The 20,718-nt window shown below is 39.8% G+C and overlaps 1 protein-coding gene and 1 long non-coding RNA gene across 12 annotated transcripts in view; one reads left to right on the top strand and one right to left on the bottom strand.

Annotated features, from left to right (window-relative positions):
• The window catches only part of DIDO1 (death inducer-obliterator 1), a 67,433-nt gene that overhangs the window by 17,959 nt on the left and 28,756 nt on the right, over positions 1-20,718 (bottom strand). For all 11 annotated transcript variants that reach the window (XM_083507305.1, XM_083507298.1, XM_083507297.1 and 8 more), the window contains 6 exons: positions 4,037-4,517; positions 3,064-3,223; positions 2,416-2,532; positions 2,162-2,269; positions 1,065-1,200; positions 230-776 (listed from right to left, as the gene is read on the bottom strand). In XM_083507305.1, coding sequence (XP_083363431.1) covers positions 230-776; positions 1,065-1,200; positions 2,162-2,269; positions 2,416-2,532; positions 3,064-3,223; positions 4,037-4,517 — 1,549 coding nt within the window. The remainder of the gene's footprint in view (positions 1-229; positions 777-1,064; positions 1,201-2,161; positions 2,270-2,415; positions 2,533-3,063; positions 3,224-4,036; positions 4,518-20,718) is intronic.
• Positions 1-20,718, top strand: part of LOC310708904 — a 53,003-nt gene that overhangs the window by 21,628 nt on the left and 10,657 nt on the right. The window contains exons 6-11 of the long non-coding RNA XR_014527188.1: positions 648-783; positions 2,445-2,556; positions 4,563-8,320; positions 16,578-16,795; positions 16,930-17,240; positions 18,360-20,013. This is a non-coding gene — a long non-coding RNA (uncharacterized lncRNA). The remainder of the gene's footprint in view (positions 1-647; positions 784-2,444; positions 2,557-4,562; positions 8,321-16,577; positions 16,796-16,929; positions 17,241-18,359; positions 20,014-20,718) is intronic.

Genomic DNA, 20,718 nt, shown 5'->3' with positions numbered 1-20,718 from the left:
TTGGGGGACAGCAAGGAGCCACCCACTAAGGGGGGGGGACCTAGCTATGCCCATTAACTTGCCCACCCACCTTGCCCCCCCATTTTACTCACTCTGGGAAGCTTTCTTCCTTAGAAGGAATTTGAAGGCTCCCCCTGCACCTAGATACACACACACCACTGGGTTGCATGGTCCCCTTTGCACAATACCGCAGGCCTAGTGACCCTCTTGCAGACTGACACACACATACCTAACATTTAGGGATGGTTGAGCTGCCAAGTATCTTGGGTCCGATGATGATGATGGCTTCGTTAATATTGATTTTGGAGCTGCTACAGTATTTCTGGATATTTCCGGTTTACTTTCCCCTACAGAACCTTTGTCAGATGCCAGGGTGGGATGCAATGCAGAAGTCACAGTAGAAGCAGAGGTTGACAAAGTGCTCATGGCTGTTCTGGGATCCTTCCCAGAGACTGTCACAGTAGTGATAACACCGCCAGCATAAGATGTGGGGTAGAGAGAGCTCTCATTGGGTAGAGAAGATAATGGATTGCTTTGTCCTTGTGTTAAAGGAATGTAAGCTTTTTCTATGCTTGGCTGAGGAACTACTTCAGCTACAGATTCAACAACAGGTTCTGCAGCAGTCTCCATTTCCTCTTCTTTTGCAGCCTCCACTTCATCTGTTGGTGTCGAGCTTTCAAATTTTGATTTCATTTCTGGCTTTGGTTCCACCTTCTTAACAGAGGACGATTTTAGTTTCTTTGAAGCTGGTTCTTCATCAGATGCTGACATCTGACCTAAATGGTAAAAAAAAATAACATGTAACATTGTGAATCTGTGTCATTTCATGGACATGGTGCTATATTTCCCTTGGAGACAGGAAATCACTTCTTGCTTGTTGCTGTTTTAATTTATAAAAGCAAAAAGTTTATATTACTGTAAGAAGAAAGTCTGGCCATTTGTATAACTGAGGCTCCAGCCAGATTTGGGTTTACTCAGAACAAAATTGATATGGTAATTTAAATTTCTGCTTTGCATTTCTACCACGTGGGTGTTCACACAGCCTTGGTAATCCCTGTGCATACCTGTACAGATTTTGCAGTTCAGGTCAAAAAGATGGGCTCGGTGTTGACTTGTTGTGTCCTGTAACATACTGCTGAAAACATCAAGAATTGGAGCGCTGCTTTTCTCAGGAGCTGCTCGATCTGCCTCTTGCTGCTCCTAAAAAGGAATTGAGGCAATGGTATGATTTGCTGGTATCAGGCTCATTTCAACTATACACATGCAAATTCCTGTAGATATGCACAGATTTTAAACCAAACATCCACAACTCCAAAAATAAAGCAATTGATACTACTAAAATCTAACATAACTTGACCTTTCAACAAGTGCAAGCTCATATGCAGAAAGAGATCCTTATAAGGTTTGCGTAAATTCATTACTGGCACCACAGGTTTCGTCAGCACCCAAGTGGGGAAACAGAAAGTGTGCTGGTCCCCTGTTTTGGGCAAATTAATTAATGTACGGGCAACAACCAATTGACATTCACACACGTGTGCATTGTGGTGACCCAGAAGTGGCAGGAAAACGGGGTGGGAACAAGCTTATGTGTGCTCCGCTCTCACGCACAATGACCCAAAACACAGCCATGCACTAATAAGGGGTTGCCTGTTTATCATTGGTCTCTTTGCAATAGGAACCATGCCAAAGCAACATTCCAGGTAATAGGCAGTGTACTACAATGTACAGTGGTGGGTGGGCTATTCGTTTGGTTTGTTCTTGTTTTCATCATGTTCGTTGTGGTTTTATTCTGTATTTTATGACGTGAACGACCCTGAGATCTTTGGATGAAGGGCAGTATACAAATTTTTTATTATAATAATAATAATAATAATAATAATAATAATAATAATAATAATAATAATAAACAATACTGTGTACATGTACCTCAGAATAAGTATAGAGTACTGCAGGAATTGTGCAGCGTGTGTGGTAAGCTGCTATAGAGCATTACTGGATTGTGCCCTCTAAAATAAAAAAGGCAAGCAAGCAGATAAACTATAATTGAGATCTTAAAAAATGGCATTTTAAATTATACAATATCTTCTTGTAAATAACTAAATTTTGGTAAATGGTCTATATAATTAATTGTAAACCAGTGCCTTAAGTGGCTTATACTTACATCTGAATCAGACACTGGTGGGGAATCTTCCATATTAGCATCTGGGATGGGTTCTTGTTTTACAGCAGACTTCTTGTTTTCAAAAGATTTACGTCTAGCTGCCATTACCTATGAAAACAATAATGCGATTTGTATACACACACAAAGTCAGTGATCTAGACTTTAATCATTAATCTGTAGTCAATTACCACATCATCTGGAATTGCTCATCAACCATCCTTACATAATAAACACCTCAAAAATTTATTGCTTACTGCTTTGGCTGGCTTTTCTTTCCATGTAGATAGCTCTTTGGATACGAGTTCTTCTGGCTTCATTCTTACAAGCCTTGACAAAGGAAGGTCTTCCCTAAGAACACGATGGAAAAGTCCCTAAAGAGAGAGGAGTGATTTGAGGTGAGCAGTAACTACTTACACAACTAGCAAATGAGAATCTTCCAATAGGCGAGTAAATGCTGTCATCCAGTTCATGAATTCCTTCTAAAAGGTCTTAAGTGTAAATAGAATGAAATATTTAAAATACATTTTTTTAAAAATATTGCCAGGTTAGCAAAATATTAAGAGTCTACAACATAATTTGAAGCATGTCTGTATCAGGAATGGGCACAAACAATAGATGGGACTGAGCGTTCCACAGGCATTTTCTCCACATGCAGAATTTTATATATCTCTATCATATTCCCTTGCCTCTTTTCTAAACCAAAAAGCCCCAAGCTTGTTAGTTTTAGCCATTCATGCTTCCAAAGAACCCTACCCCAATAAAATTTACAATCCTCTTGATTGTAAAGAAAACTCAAAGCAGTTTACAAAAAGAGCTATAAAATAAATGATGCAGTCAAATCAAAGGCTGTCCACTAAAAAAAAAAGGCTGTAGAGAAGTCATTCATTCGCTTTCATACAAACCTGATTTTTAGGGTCCTTCAGATTGAACATAATGCTGCGATATTTACTCTTATACCGATTGTCTGTAGCCTGGAATAAATTAAACATCTCCTTTTCAATGTTCAGTGCAATCTTTCCCACCTCACTCTCTGTCATAGCCAGATCATCACTATCATTTACTCTGCCAAAAGAAAGTGTTAGGAAAGAAAGAAAAGGGAGTCAAAAATGACAGTACTGCTAAGTAACTTGATCTACCTACATGCAGGAAGAATCTTCAAGTCTCAAAAATGGCCTACTTAATTCAAGGATGAATTTTCCTTCTTTGATTGCCACTATCCACTGCTGCAACATCCTCTGAATATCATGTACTCAGGAGGATTGTTCTGCTGCTTAAAGTACTAATGATAGTTTGGGAAAACTGGTGATGAGCACATGCATTTATATTGGACAGTGCTTATCTGTTTTGCGAATACCATGGTTTTTTTTTTAAAAAATCTAGTTTTCAAGAAAGTAAGATTGCCTTTGGGGCCTTCTATTCTTGTTTAAAACCTTCAAGAAATGTTGACATTTACTAAGGTATTTCCTTCTCAGTCAAAAATATTCACAATAAAAAAATTCCTTCCAATAGCACCTTAAAGACCAACTAAGTTAGTTCTTGGTATGAGCTTTCGTGTACATGCACACTTCTTCAGATACACATGTGTATCTGAAGAAGTGTGCATGCACAAGAAAGCTCATACCAAGAACTAACTTAGTTGGTCTTTAAGGTGCTACTGGAAGGAATTTTTTTATTTTGACTATGGCAGACCAACACGGCTACCTATCTGTAAAAATATTCACAACTATTTTAGCACTAAACTTATTTCAGATACATTATCTAAAGTGCTATGAAAGGTGAAAAGAGATGAATATCACTGTTCACGCAGCATTAAATCTAATGATTATCCTAAACTATAGAGATTATTTTCACAGAGCAAGTGCACTTAGTGCCTACCTTTTCCACAATATCTCCTTAAGGGATCTTCGTATATTTTGGCGAATTTGAGAGTTAGGCTGTGACTGACTAGCACTTGCAGATTTTGCTTGTGTAGCTGAGGAAGTTGTTGAAGAAGCAGAGGACACCATGGGCTTCCTGAGTCCTCCACCGATGCTTGAAGAGGAAATTGTTTTTTTATAAACTGAGGATGTACCATAGGACAAAGGTGAAGGCTTTGATGATGACACATTGCTTGATGTAGGTGGACCAGTTGAAAGTGAAGATTTCTTAGGTATCACCCCTTTGAAACCTGCAGCAGAGTATTTAATTGGATGCTTAGGACTAGTAAATGTAGAGGGTTTCTTTAAGGGCAGATTTCTGCTTTGGGTAGACATTGCAGAAGTGGGTTGAGACGCTGCAGTAGTTGACACAACCATTTTCTTTGATGCTACTGAAGATTCAGCTTGCTTATCCTCATTCTTACGTTCCTCTTTCTGTGCTGTTAACAGGAACAAAACACAATAAATTATATTTTTTGCAACAGGTGCTGTGCTGCAAAGATTCAACAAGAGACATGATCCAGTAAGCCAAACATGTGCGTAATTTTTTAAATGAAAATAAAGAGATTAAAGAAGATCAATTTAGGCTAGATTATGGACAAACAATATTTGTTGTTTAAAACTATCTTATAGAAGTGATAGAAACTTATATTGGTTTTATGAAGAAGGTGCCTTATTTTTGTACAAATTGATTTGACACAATAAACTTGCAAGACACAGGGAGAGATGGGCTGTGCCCATGATGCAAATGAATCATGCCCAATGAATCAAGCCCAAAGGAAAAGGGTACAATCTCTTAAGGAGAGAAAACATATCAAAAAGAAAGCTATTTCGAATACATGTTTTTCACACTTTTAAAACAAAAGTAGATCCATCTTCAAAGATTGCACACATGAGCTAACACATATACAAAACAGCAAGTATAAGGCTCAGGCATACAAGCTGTTTTTTTTTTTTAAGGAAAAGAAAGAATATGCACTTTCTAAATCATGCAAGCAATTCTAACATTTATTATACTTGTATCAGATATGTTGAATTATCAGTGTGAAGTAATGGCCACAACACATCAAAACAAATACTTAAGCTGAACGTTTCAGAAGAGCACTTGTTAGAATAACATCTGACTAATAGCATCTGATTTTATTACATCTCTCCCCTAGTATCATTTCACCTGAAACACTTTAGAATTCTGCTTGTAACATCATTGTTGCATCGTAACATCAGCTTTCATTCCTACCTGTATATGTGTGGCCGCAATCGACCACAACTTTCCTAGCATTTCAACACATGCTCAGTAAGAAACTTGTAGGATTGTAACATATTATGATATTCACAAGTGTTTTCTGTAAATAAGTGCCTCCCTCGAAAACAAACATTTGCCTTAAAATGAAATTGCAAGGTTCTATTTAAACTATAGAAACTAAGGTATCTAGATATATAGATGCACATGTGAAATAACTCACATTCAAAAGAAAAATAACCTCTATTAACAATGGAATAGATCTGGACAATGGCTGGAATGAGGAACAGTATAACACTCGTTAACAGAAGGAATGTAGTGCGAACTGTTTGTTATGCAATTTTCAGTCATCATTTTTAAAGCAGCATTTTAAAATACAGGCCGTAATTTTGGTAGCTGAAAACCATACTTGCTAAAAATCTCTAAAGACATCTGAAACCTATTCTCATTAGAGGAATTATATTTAAATACCTCTGAAGTAAAATATATCTGAAGTAACATTGAATGAGAGATCTGCTCTTCTAGAAATTCATTAGGTATCATGTACTCACGTTTAGTGTGTTCTTTCTGTCATGCAGCATATAGCAATGTACTTTAGTTATTCCAAGATAAACAATCTTTGTGACTTTTGTTGCTGCTGCCTCTGCAAAGTGCTGCTATCTTGAGCAAATGAGTTCATGTAAACTACTACAGTAGGAGTAAAACTTTGCATTCATTAATGTTTAGCATACTGGATGGGATCAGAGTCCAACCACATCAGATAATTTAAAATACTCATGGTGAGCTAGTGTTCTGTCCACTCGATCGAGTCGGCGTATCTATATGTATGATAGCATTGTGAATGGCATGGCACTTATTGCCAGATTGAGAAAAGACCTGAAATGAAGAGCCACTAATGTTTGCATTTGTGATTAGGCTATTTCATGTGGTTTAGTTGAAATAAGTGAATAAATACTCCTGTTGAAGAGAATACTATGCCTTTACTATAAATAGTTCTTTCAGGAGGTTCAAGAGCAATAGGAGATAAACACAATAATCTTGATGTTTATACTATAATGTTTATACTTCTGAAAAATTATACAGAACTCGCTTTTCAGAAAGGAATATTTAACCACAGAAATGTTTTGTAATCTAAGATTGTTACCTTGCCTTTCTTTAGCAGTAAAAGCTTTTTTGTAAGGACACCAATCGGACACAACCCATAGAGTTACACACACAACTATGTTTGTTCCAAGGTCGGCTTGTGGCAGCAGCACAGCACAAACCTTTGACACTGAATTAGCACTCTGACCATGGCATCCCATACTAAATAACCACATGGCAGAACAGTGGTCCAATAAAACCGAGTTGCTAGAAAGACAAATTCTAATGCCTATGGTTCCAAGTTAAAAGTCAAATCTTTAGCATTTAAATAATTTTAATTTAGTGTTTCAAAACTTGCAAGTTACGTTTCATATGGAGACAATAAAAATATGTACTTCATTAGACTATAATGGTGACTTTTTACACCTATTAAACTTTAGTTTCGCCCAATATTTTTGATTTAGCACACCAATAGATTCAGAAACAGATAACTTGTTCACTCACTGCAATTAGGCTTCTTAAGATTGGAGGTGCAGCATCTGATGTGTTCATCCCAGTTACTCTTACTCAAGCTTTCCTTTTGGTACTTGTGCATAATTTGCTCTTCCCAAATCCCTGTCCCCTCCATGCTTCAAAGCCAATTGTAGCTGCCCCGCTGGAACTCCTAGTAGTCTCTTTTCCTAATCTACACAAATCACTAAGTGTTCACCTTATCCCCAGGGATGCTCCTCCACGAGGATTCCTTTGAGGAATCTGATCACTCTGCTTTTTATCATCACTCGTTTTTGCAATAAATTAGAATCTGGTAATAGCATAGAGCAAACACAGGACTCTATGTACTTGCAAATTCTGGATAAGCTCGGAATATAAACTGCAGAATTCTGAAAAGCCCAGCTCTTATTTTTAAATCAAGTTTCTGTACCTTATTGTTGATATACCTTAAATCATGTAGACAACGCACCCTTGGCAAAAAAAGTTTTGCCTTTTTATAATTGAGTAATACTGGCAGCCACTTTGTACAGTTTACCGTGGGAAAGTGGCATATAAACTAGACACCTCTGATGTCTAGTGTGGGAGAAGTGGGTGTTTGGCATAGGGTCTCATTGAAACCTATCTCTGCTCTTACGCACAAACTGGTTTGAAGAATGGCACAATGGCTCAGTGTGTCTGACTGTTAACCAGAAGGTTGGTGGTTTGAGCCAACCAAGGTACAGCTATGATCAGGATTCCTGCACTACAGGGGGTTGGACTAGATGACCCTTGAGGTCCCTTCCAACTCTGCAGCTCTGTGATTCCAAGTTATAAAACATATACAGAAAATGTTAGATATACCATATACAGTATAGGAAAAATAGATCACCTTCAGGAATTGCTTTTGAGCTTGCCTTCTTATAAACAAATATCCTGAGATGCTCTTTTTGTGTAACGAATGTTCTCTATAGAAGAGCCACAGAGTCTCCCAAGGGCTGCAGTAAGTTCTCTCAGGAAATGCAGGATTAAGACTTTAATTTTTTCCTACTGAAACTTGCATTTAGTTTAAGTTGTTGGTTTTACATTTGAAAAGTTAACAGGATCTAACCTCTTCTTATTTTTTACATTTTAGCAGTTGAACACTGACAGCCTGAAAAATACTGGCATATCTGCAAAAGCCGCTATGCAAATGATTAGACACAACAGGAGGCATTTGCCGCACAGTAGCAAGCTTTCTGTTTTCTTCAGCTGTAGCATAAACAAATTTACCAAAGCAATTGGGAGTTGAAGTAACTAAGAACCTAGTTTTTCATCGTGGGCTTCTCACTCTTTCATTTTAACCTCCAGGTACCTGACCATGCCAACTGTGATGGGTGGAAGAGTTGTGAGGAATTTACAGCAGCCACGGAGTGACAACACACTATGGGCTTCCCTGCTTATGCATACAAAGTAAGGTATTAATTCAATTTCTTGCCTGCCCTTCTTCATAAGGTCCCAGGGGTTATTTGGCATTAACAATTCTGAAGCACATGTATTTCATCATAAAAAACCACCCAGCCAGCCTGTCAAGATGTGTTGAGAAATTCCTGCAATCTATGAATACAAGGGCCCGTACTAGTTTTACTGTGTTTTTATGTAGTATCAAACCCTTCCCATGAAAGTAACTCAAATGCTACATTTTAAGAATGAGGGCTGAAGTGTGTGGTCTGGAATCGCCTGGTGCAGAATTCATGAAGTAAAGATGATGTAGACCTTTTTAGTCTCTTGCCTAGGAGACCACTGAAAGCCCCATATAAGGAAAGGGCAAGAAAAACACTACTGGAGGCAGGGATCCAGCTTTAGGGAGATAAAATCACCTAAGAACCCAAGAGCAACAGATGAGCAAATACTGAGAAAGGATACCTGATTCGAAGCAGACTATAGATAGCCAAACATAAAATCCCAACATGTGTACTTGGCCTGATTTTTCTGCCTTTTTTTCTCCTGTTACTGCCCATACTTGTGCATTGCCACAGCAACGTACATATTGTGTCTTGGAGGATAAGAGCGGGACAGAGAAAAACAAACAAGCTGTATCCTCAGGCACGACACAAGAGAAAAACACTCCAGAACAGATGGGGTCTCAAATTGCCTGCAGGCTTGTTGTGTTCCCATTCGTGAAATGAGGGCTGGGGGCTTTGAAAACAAGTATAATTGCAGAGCTGCAGTCCAGGGCAAGTGCGCAGAGAGAACGGCTGCAACAGATGTCAGCCCTGATCTGTTGTTTGTGGGCAGGAAGCTTTGAGGCCTTGAAGGTGAAGAGGGAAGATCAACAGCGATAGCACAGTAGCTGCATGACAATCGTATTGGTAGCTCCCCAAGTGCCCGACTAAGCAGCTACCTGGAGACACGGCTAGCTGCTACTGTAAGGAGGACTCCATCCTATCCTAGCCAGTGTCCACATCTTCATACCAACTAAACAGCTCCATCCAGACATTTTGGGGCAAAGTACTTTACAGTGTTTGCCTGCAAATGCTCAAAGGCTGGTGATCACCGTATGCAGAATTAAGGGAATTATATTCACAAATTCCAATAACTGTTACTTGCAGCTGCTTTTATAAAATCACTTCTACTGACACATGGTTTTAGTGGTCTTCGTAAGTTGAATACTAAGTGCAAGTATGCCACAAATCAAGTCGAAAGTATGAAAAAATATCATTCAGGTGCACATTATACCAAGCAGGGGTCTGCTGTGGAGTTTACGGAACTGAGCAGTAGGAAGAAATGCAGGACTGACCTTTTCCATAGCCACCAACCCAAATAAAATTTTCCTAGATCGAAATCGTAGCAAATCTTAATACAGAAGGATATTACACCAGACTAACACAAATCTAGACAATTACTTATATTAACTGTACAGTTCACATTCCACTCTACAAGTCTGCACGGATTACTCTAGTCCATAATATAGGACAGAGTGGTCCAACCTCCCAAAGTGTGCGGCAAGAGTACTTTGACACAGAAACCAGAGGCTCCAGAGTGAACCAAATTTTTATATTGTTACTTAAGTATTTGCAGTATAGCTAATATTATTTAATATACACCATTAGTATATTTAAGTATAAGCATAATGGACCTACTCCTGAGCATAGCTGTCAACTTACAGATTTGAAAATAAGGAGCCAGCAGCCTTGAAAATAAGGGATCAGCAGCCAAAATAAGGGATTTTCCCAGCACAGGTATGTTCACCTTCTCCCTCCGAGCCAAAGGCAGAAAGCCCAGCCAGCAGCCAAACGAAGCCTCAAGCAGTGGTTCCCACAGCGCAGCAACCCGGCAAAGGGGATGCAACAAGGAAAACCACCATCCCCTCTGCTGGGAAGCGCTGAGCAAAGGTGAGTCTCCAGGCAACATGGCCGAATTGAGCGGCACAAGGCATGCAAGCTCCACCCCCAGTCATTCTTAGACTCCTTATTGGGTGAGCAACGCAGCCAAGCAACACAGTTGGCGCCTCCCTGGCTGGCAGGGAGAGGAGCTGCTTCCTTTGAAACCCGGGAAATTTAAGGGACATCATCAATAAGGGACAGCAGCAGGACACGGTGCTGGGATAAGGGACTTTCCCGCCAAATAAGGGATGGTCAACAGCTATGCTCCTGAGTTAGTATGCGCTGAATCAGTGTGCTAGGCTGTGATCCGCAAAATAGGATTATAACTCCATGTGTGGTCAAAATGCAGTGCAAGACTTAAGCAAATGCTGTTAAGTTCACTGAGCCTTATATATGTGGAGGTATCCAGTTGTTCATTATCAGTGTGTGGAAAATACCTCTCTCACATTAATACATTATTTTGTTGTCCAGAGCAATCCTGGGCAAGGTTAGAGGATACAGCAGGGGAGGGCTGGCCCGTTTGGCCTTGAAGGGGATGCGAGAGACAAGCGCCTTTGCCGTTTGTTTTCTTGTGTGCCTCACAGCAATAAGAAAAAAAAGCCAGCTACTTGAGTCACTTTAAGAAGTCCTGAACACTGCCAAAGGCTGTCGAAAATGGCCTTGAGGGCTGCATGCAACCCCCGGGCTGCATGTTGGACCACCCTCATATAGGAAATCAAAATTGTTTGTGCATCTGTTAAACATCCATCTGAGGGGAAGTGGAGCTAATTGACAAATGGTACGACTTGGGAGTCAGGGAATTCTTGCCAACTTTTCATGAGTCTAGCCTCAGCAACCTACACATGGCCATGATTGCATGAATATAGTCAAAAACTAGGCTCATATTGAGTAGACTTATCTTTATACATGTCATTTGTTGAAAAAAGCACTGATGCAGCTGAAGGTATAGCTTAGGGGGAAGTGACCAGAAACTTTAATTAGCTCATATAAAAGACAGAATTCTATTTCACCTAAAATTGAAAGCCATCCAATTGTGGCTGTAAATGCGGTTCTCAAGCAAAGAGAGCCTGCATAAAATCAAAGGGGATAGTTTAAGCCGTCTTGGACACAGCATTCATTTGCAGTGCCATTTAGTGACCTGCATTTGTTCAGATCTGTGTGATGGTATTCCGACATAGCAGAATCCCTCATAAAAACAGCTCACTGTCTAGACCAGGTGTCAGAACCTTTGACTCTCCAGATGTTGCTGAACTACAACTCCCATCATCTTTGGCCATTGGCTGTGCTTGCTGCAGTTTATCAGATGTGTAGTTCAGCAACATCTGGAGGGTCAAACATTCCTCACACCTAGTCTAGAACATTTGAGCTGAAACTCCCCCCCCCCCCGAAAGGCAGGAAGTACTTTCCTGTTTTGGTTTTTCTGTTTTGTTCAACTTTCCCCAAAGAAAGGAAATGTATAGTATTACAGCCAGAAAACCACAAACAGCTCATGCGTGTACGTTATTCAGGAATGTGGTGGTGGTGGTAGGAAATGCATAGAATTTCTAGAGTCAGATAGGGAAGGGAAGTGATTGCATTCTACTCATAGCTATTGCACAAGGCATGCACTCACCACCATCAGTTTTGTAGGCAGTAGCTAGCTTTTGGCTTAATACTGAAGATTGCAGCTGGATGGGAATCTTAAAAGTCGCAGAAGTTTTATACAGCTTATCTAAATATATGGCTTGATTATGCAGTAAAAACAATCTCTTAAAAGTAGTAGCACCTGTTATATACATAAAAGACATAGGTAAGAGAGGTCTGCCTACTTGCTAGAGCATAGGGTATTTATAGGGTTGAAGCTTACAGGAATGCCTATGCACAGGATTAATTATCACTATTTCAATTCAACAAACATTAAAATGCAGAAATCAATAGCACATTAGATTTTAAAAAAACCGATTTAAATATGCCATTTAATATTTTTAAATCAGCTTTGTCATTCTTGTTTTGCTTTTTGAAAAAAATCCCTGTATGTTGTTGACTCCTTAGTACTAAGTTTGGTCCCTTTCTATACTGTGCTGCGGAACTTGTGATCATTCAAATATGGCATTTCCAAACTCCCATCAGCCCCAGCCAGGATCACAAATGGTCAGGGATGGGAGCTGTAATGCAGCGTTTAGAAGGCAAGAGGATCCCCCTTCCCCCCGGTTCTGTATGTGTGTCAGTTACATCCTACTAACCTTCTTTCCAGTACCATTATCTTATTTAAGTCAGTTTAGACCACACTCCTTTAAGTGCCAATTACACAACACTGGTTTATTTTACACCCTCCCCCCAGGCATGGGGTTTGTCTGCCTGCCAGTACTTTTCAGAAGAAAAACATAGTTGCATATATACTAAAGCAGCATGACCAGATTTGCCCATACTGCAATTTGTTGATATGCACATGCTCACTGGAAAAATGGGACACCCGAGTTACGTTTAGATGTCCTGTAAATTAGGTAAGGCAACAAGAAGGCAGGCAAAGAAGGCTAAGAGAAACCTGTTCAGCCCATTCATTGTAGATTTACTGATGGGATATGAAGTTTAGACTTGCTCATCAAGTTGCATTTGGGTAGGGAAATCTGCTCCTTCCCAATGAAATTTGGGTTAGCATTAGAATTTGATGTGTGCAATATAGGTTCCAACTTGCTTCCATCAGTTGCAAGAGGAGCTCAATAGCAAATGACTGCCAATTCCTTACAGTGTGCAGGCAGACCCTAGATGGGGGCATATGCATACAGGTTTAGCAAACTCCCCACCTTGCCATAATTGGTACTGCAGTTCTGGTACCCCTATTAGTTGTTTGTAGTTCTCATTTGATGACACCATAAGATGTTGGAAAGTCCAGCCATAAAATTAGTCTACGTTGGTCATTCTGTTGAAAGGAGTAAGCTGCCAGTAGGCTCTCTGCCATCCTTCCTTGGAATCTTGTTTGTTCAGGGCCCATATTAGGATATTCATGTAATTTGGATTTAGGTGGCAGAGGAGAAAGTGGTTGTAATCAAGTCCTTTTCTCCCACAAGCTAACAATTCTACACTAAGCTCATGTTGACGATACAGAGACATTGGGAAGTGATTCAATAGTCCCCAGAGGGAATCTTCTTTCACTTTAGAAGGAGTGATGGAACTAGTCACAAATGAATCTAAAGTCCTATGGTTAGCAACTGAACAGTGTGTTCCATTAATGAATGCAACATTACATGCTCCAATATTGGAAATGCCAGTTGGCTGGTCAGCAATTACCCTCCAATTACCTAAAATATCAAAACATCCCTAGCAGTTTCATTGGTAGACTGGCAACTTCCATAAGGGAAAAAGAACACACCACCTTTCCTTAATTGCTGAATAGCACACATGACTATGTTGAGGGTGGCCAAGCACATCATCTGTGTAGGCACATAATGTGGTACACATGTTTAAGCCTTTGTTTGCAAGCCCATATATAGTCAGGTTCCATATACCATAATCACAAAGCATATGTATCTTTCGTAATACCACAAAAATATGAGCCAGTAAACAGAGATTTTAAAACATTATATGGAAGGCTGACCAGGGGGGCGGGCGCAGAAAGGTTATATAATTTAAATCTTCCTCATGTCTAGAACTTGGCATACCTATTCATCATATATGGCTTCTTCAAAAAGTATTCACTTTAGATATGATAGTAACAATCAGATTAAATGTGGTTTCCAGGTTTACCCAGTGACACTAATTCACGGCAAGGATGAAAATCACAAAATCACACCCAGCGTATTTTTCAGATTTCTAGTAAGAGAAAAGAGACAGTTTCTAGTCCTCATGAAAAGAAGTGTCTGTTGTGGTATGTATATGGAGCTGCTTCGCATAGATCACCTCAGAGCTCACCTACCAGTCCACACATGACTCCCCATCTTGTCTTCTACTGCACAATTCTCTAATGATTTCAGAAAAGCTAACCTTTCTGAAGTAGTTTTGAGTGAACTACCACTGTTGCAGATTCAGTTCAAAGAGCGCCTACATTTGACTTAGAAATTTGACTTTGCTTACAAAAAAAATAACCAAATCTTTGAAATGACTAACTTAATAATCTGCATCAGATGAAACCAGGAGCACTTTATTAAAAAACAAAACAAAAAACCTCATCTAAAACAAAGGCATGAATCTAATTTTCTCCTTGTGAAATGGCAATCATGTTCTTGCCAAATTGTGGGAGCTTATGTGCGCTAAGAATGCCCTACCTGAAATACCAATTTGAAACCATTTCAGCAAATCACAGGCGGTTAGTAGTTCTGTTGAGATGATTATGCATCAGTACACCTGCACATGACTGCTTCTCAAACATTGCTGCCCATATTATTTGGATACCATGCAACAATGCAAAATTTCAGTAATAAAGCTAGGGCCAAAATGCTTTGGTAACCACTGCACTGGTAGCTTGTTATTACACTGCTGCCTCAGTAACTGGTTGAAATAGGGCAAATCAACCCCATGATCCAGTTGTATTCTCTTAGTATCACATGAAATGTAAACTGCAGTAACAGGGCTCAGGTGGCATCTTCTTTCAAGAAGCAAGATTTTGTATCATGAGTGAGATAGTTGGTAAGCATCGTGAGGATTGTCAATGCGAGCTCCGCTTAGGTTGATTTGAGAATTTAGTACATGGATTGTGCTAGTTTTGTTAGCTGTAGCTAAAATGTACAAAAATCCCAAATGCATTTCATTGCAGATTTCTGAGAAAGCAGTTTCTGCCAAGTCTCCGTGTGGCACAATTTGCAATAATCTAATGTTTCCCAGCGAGTGGCTTAAGAGAATCTTGTGTGCTGTTCTCGGGTTGCCGATTTGTGCAAGGCTAAAAGTAGATGGGAACCTCTGCAGGCCTTATTGGTCTCAAGAAACCAGATGGTCAGAATAGGGAGATGTTTGCTCTCATTCCAACTCCCCTAAAAGCCAAGGTGGCTTTTTACTGAATTTACTATGTTTTCCCTTTGCTGAACAGGGAAACTGAAATAGAAGGCTAAGCTAGTAATTCACCAGTAGTGTGTGGAAGATCTTAGTAACTGCATAGACAAACTGTCTTATCAGCGGGCCAAACTTGAGGTAATTTTCATATGCTGCTAATCACATATGCCTAATCAGTTCTAGTATTCATTGGATTTTCCTAACTTTTTATTATGCACTGACAATATTTATATGCAGCACTATTACAGAATTGTGCTATGGAGTGTGTAATGTTCTCTTTAACAGAGAACATCCAGTCCATTTAAGAAAATGGAAGTGGAATGTTCTTGTAGGAATGAACAATCTCCAGGTAAATAAAAAAGTACCCAAGCCCCCATTCACAGTGCAAAAGATGGGTGTGGAGGCTTGTAGGAGGGGTATTTTAAACCCTCAAAAAGCAAAACCCATTCCAAGCACTTCCATAATGTTGAATAGTATAAATGGCAAAGATCAGCAGGTGCTGCAGCCATTCCACAATATTACTTACCACAAACTGTAACTCAAGTGTTGCCTCCGCATGTTCACTGTTGGGAGATGAATGCAACACTTCAGAGCATCAGCAGCATGTAGAGCCATGCTTGAAAGACACCCTAATGTAGCCCTGAATCTCTGGTTCCTAGATGTGTCACCAAAATCTGCCTCAAATCCTCCTGTCTGCGGTTGGAGGAAGATAGTTCCTGTTATACTTTTAAATCTGTATTATGTATCAATTATTTTTTGTTCCTGGTTTCCCTTCTGGACCCACTAAGCACCTTCTAAAGTGCATCTAACCCCCCCATCTCAAAACACGCTGCATTGCCCACCCCTCTCGAGAGTCATCAAATCAGGCTTGAAAGCAAGGTTTGCTTTAAACCCAGATTCTGGACTCGCAAGTGTTAGGACAGGCTGTTCATCTGTGTCAGGATTTCTTCGTAGTAGTGTGGCAAGTCTATGAGCATTTGCCCAATTCAAGTCACCCAGGACTGCTTGTTGGTTCAAACTTTTTCAGTTGTACTACTCCCCACTTGCAACAAATGTAAACTGCAACTGTTTGCTGCTGCCTACAATCAGGTTTCGAACTCGTACAACTTGATTAAGGCAGCTTCTCTGCATTTTAACCATGATCATATTCTAGATATGGGTGAATTAGTTTTCTCCAGCCTTACAAAAGGGGAACTGAAGGAAAATTAATGCTGTCTATACGCAGTGCTGTACAGAAAATAAATATAAGGCATTGCTTCATGTGTGTTTGATATAGCCTTTTAGAACTGATTAGTGATGAACCTGTTTTCAACTTAGCTGGGTAATTGTGACATGCTGTGTGATGAACTTTAACCAGCCTTATCAGGAGTGATCTACTATAGGCAGGGAAGGATAGCCGCTTTTCAGGACAGTTTTCTTCCTCTGAATCATCCAAGATGGCACCAATTGCAAATGGGATATTGAATTGGCAAGCCCTGGTGCTCACGCTCTATGGAAACTTATCCTGGCAAGGTCTAGCATGCCTCCTTGGACATCTAGAATCTCATCAGTTGGCCTGTGGGACAAGAAAAATCTTCACTCTCTCCCAAACCCAACCCAGGTAAGTGGATGTTTCTGCAACTTATACACCTCCCCTGCAATATGTGGTGCAGCCCACCGCTTAAGTCTTCTTGCACAGATCTTGAAGACGTAGCTCCACGGAGGGCATCTTCAGCTCCCATTCACTGCTTTCAGGCACAGTCAGAAGCCACACAGCAGTCCAGATCTGCTCCTTTGTCTGTAATACTGGAAGTATAAGACATCAGCACGGAGAACCCCTTTTATTTGGAGGGGAGGAGGAAGAGTTCCAATTAGTCACTCAGCCAGTTTAAGGTAATGATGATAAAAAACTCAAAACATATATAGTAGAAAGGAACCTTACATTCCCTTTATATTTGATTAGCGAAGAAAGAGTTGACAAGGTAGACACATGACAGCCCCAAATGACTGAATTACACCTGCTACCTGAGCTGGGTCACTGCTCTCACACAAGAGATTTTCTTCAGGTAAGAACTTGCCCCTGATTCTGCACACTACCCTTACTTCTATATCATCTTTTAAATTCCAGGCTAGTATTTAGTTTCCTACACCTACCCAGCATGGAACATCTTGCAAATGCTCTAGGGCACAAAATATGACTTGCTTGTCTGGCTGCCCCTAGTGATAAGGACTACCACATAGGCAAGGGCACAAAATTCCCTCCAGACCAATTTGTTGCAATTTTACTAGCTTCTACCCTGGCTGTGGGAAAAGGAAAGCCCCTTCCTCCTTTGGCAGCACAGAAGTGCAGCAGAATACCTAGAGAGTAGACTTTTATATTGCTTGCACAGGAGGCACAGTCCTTTCTTGTACACCTAGCATATAAATCAACCGGGCTGTCAGTGTTGGAAGGCTGTCAACAAACATCTCCTCTGTCAGCCTCCTACATTTTACTAGCCTTTTTACTCATAAAAGGAAACCCTCACATGAGTAAGTGTTTTTTTGCAGTTCAGTCACTAATTAACAAGGCTGGATTAATAGAGTACTCATACTCTTTCTAGTCCCATAAATACTACTCTCTGGTTTTTAGCAATTCTCATCTGAAAAAGCTCTACAATGAGAAAACATTGAACTTCAAGGTGTTCTGATTTTGAAGAAAAATTAGTGATATGCTTCCTCTACTGTTTAGAATATCCTGGCTGCATCTTGAGATGTTGCCAGCCCCTTTCTCTTCTCACCAGACTAATTACTTCCTTCAATTTAAGCGCTTTTAATGGATTACTACTACCTGAGAAATGGAGTTTACAACAGCACTCTGACACTACGCTTGACCTCAGTGCAGATCAATGTGATGTTAAAGCATTCTAGCACTTTAAAACCAACTTTAATGAAAAGGAAGGGCTGAGGGGAGTATTTAAGACTAGTCCTGACTTATTAGAAAAAGCAGCTTAAAGCAGGACCAATTATATACTGATTTAACCATTTCATTGCTAGAATTTCTTTTTGAATTCCTTTTTGCTTATGGACCCAGCCACCCAGAGTGGCAGGTGCAACCCAATCAGATAGGTGGTGTGTTAGTAAGATATTTTTATAAGGGCTTGTCATATATACCTCCCCTAATTTCATTATTGCTTTTTCTTTCACAGCTTTCCACTGTCAAAACATTTTCAACTCCCAGTGACTCATTAATATTCTAGTTTTTACAGAGAGAAGTAAAAGCTACAATGAAATTGTGTTTTGAAGTCAGAAGTACATTAAAGCTTTCATTGTGGCCAGTAAATCTATCAATTTTGTTTTTCTCAACTGCAAAGGAAAAGCAGATGGTGTGTTGAAATGAGATGTTAGTTTTAAATCCTATCATCAGTGTTCTGATTCTAGACAGTCAGAATCAACTAAGAACAACAAAAATTAAGAAACTTTATCTCTTTCCTGCCCAGTAGGTGGCAGAAGGTTCATCCATCAGATTTCTGGATTGGTTTTGTAATAAGAAGTTTCTTACCAGCACTTGAAATACTCTGTCCCATTATTTGGATTTTAATTCCACATTCTTTGTTTGTGACTACATTTGTCCTGCAGCCAACTCAAGACTGCATGACAATGTATGACACCATCATACTTTCAGAATGACAGAGAAAGTGAATTCCCTACTGATCTACATTAAAATGCTGCATCAAAAATGCTATCGCAATAGACACATATACATAATTGTGGCAATACAGGTTTGGCTTTATAGCTGTGTTTTTAATGTTGAAGTTGTGTACTGAACAGCATGTTTAAGTAATCTGAAATTCTCCTTGCCATCCTACTCTCATAAAGCAGGGAATGATTGTATATTGTTTGCTGTTAAGAAACAAATAAATTCAAGCACAGTCAAATAGCTGAACTTTTTGAATTTAATGTGGGGAACTCAGGTTCAAAACCTTGTTCAATTAGAACATTCACCGGGAAGTCACTATCTCTCAGCCTGACTTGCCTTACAAAGCTGTTGTCAGGGTAAAATGGGATAACCCACAATAAATCGCTCTAATAAGACTGAAAGAAAACCCCTCTTTTTCTGAGTAACAGAAATTTTGCCTCCAGTGGCTGAGTACCTGTAAACAGTGACAAAGGTGTGACAGGAATGTTCGGGTACAGAACACGGCTTCCCTTCCTCTGTACTTGAACAGTTTCATTGAATCACTGATAGTGACTCAATAGCCAAGGACTAGAAGTCCAAATTGAGAACTTGATCTGCTAATTCCCAACCCTCTCCCTACGAGCATATTTTTAATTTTTTTTTAATGTAATCATGGATAAGGGACATTTGATGTTATAATAAGAGACCTGTCACAGTAATAGGATATATAATGCTGAAGCTACTTCTTCCCCTCCCCATAGTACACTATCAGCCTACAAGGTACACTAGAGCAACAGGGAATCCTTTTCCTCCCTACAGTGTTATTGTTTTGCCCAGAGCAATATGCATGGTGTCTCCTTTATTCTTTGCATCTGAAGTTCCTCAGAACAGCAGTATCATGTGTTCGCTTAATGTGTAGTAGGATCCCACTAGGTGCTGGGTGAAGTATTGAGCAGAACTCTGAAAAGGACCTTACTGTACAAAATTACTCTAGAGCAGCATTTCCCGAAATACCCCACACACAGACACAAACCACCTGAAAATTACTGAGGGTCTTGGAGGACTACTTAATGATTTCTCTGTTGTAGTGACTGTGATGCACTGTGCTAGACTGTATTGTTGGAGACATGTCATGGACCACTTCAATGAAGCCTGCAGACCAGTTTGGGAACCTCTGCTCTAAAGTAACTCTAGAGTAACTTATAGCTATTATGAAAGGAAACTAGTGCAGTTATGTAAGAAGTTCCCTTTACTAACATCTAATTTAAGAGTGTGATGATGTTTTTAAGGTCATTTTTCAGGAAAATGAACACTCACGACCAGGCACTACAGTGCAGCGAGCATCCAATCAGCATGGGGTCATAAGTACTTTAGATATTTCTGAGGAGTGCAAAGACAAGCAAGAGTAGATGGAGCATAGTAGGGTGCCATGTCTCTAATGCTGTAGAGCTTATTTCTGTCTACCATAATAGTGTGTTTTTCAGAGATCAGAAAGGAAATGAAGTTTCATGTAACGTATGTGAGATCCAGATCTACTCCATCAGGTGATGATCAATAAGACTTCTGTACATGCCCAACCCCACATAGTGCCAGGACTAATCAGTCTACAGATACAAATCTTGTATAACACTGCCTCCCAAGAAAGGGGGAGGAGTAACCACTCCTGGATAACCTCCACCACTGAAGGAGAAAGGAGTCGTTTCAATGAATGAATTTATATTTGGTAGTTTAGCAGTGATACAAATAACTTGAAGACATTCATAGAACTTACCTTGAAGTGGGAGCAGCTTCTAGAGATGGTGAAAGCTCTTCACTAAATGCAAACTAAATGAATATGTCCATTTTCAAGCATAACAGCAACGACAAAAAGATAGTTCCAATTCTAAATT

The sequence above is a fragment of the Podarcis liolepis genome (genome assembly GCF_965112155.1).
Source record: "Podarcis liolepis genome assembly, chromosome: 6".
Lineage (NCBI taxonomy): Eukaryota > Metazoa > Chordata > Lepidosauria > Squamata > Lacertidae > Podarcis > Podarcis liolepis.
The sequence above is the reverse complement of the archived record's forward strand: the minus strand, read 5'-3'. Positions and strand labels throughout refer to the sequence as shown.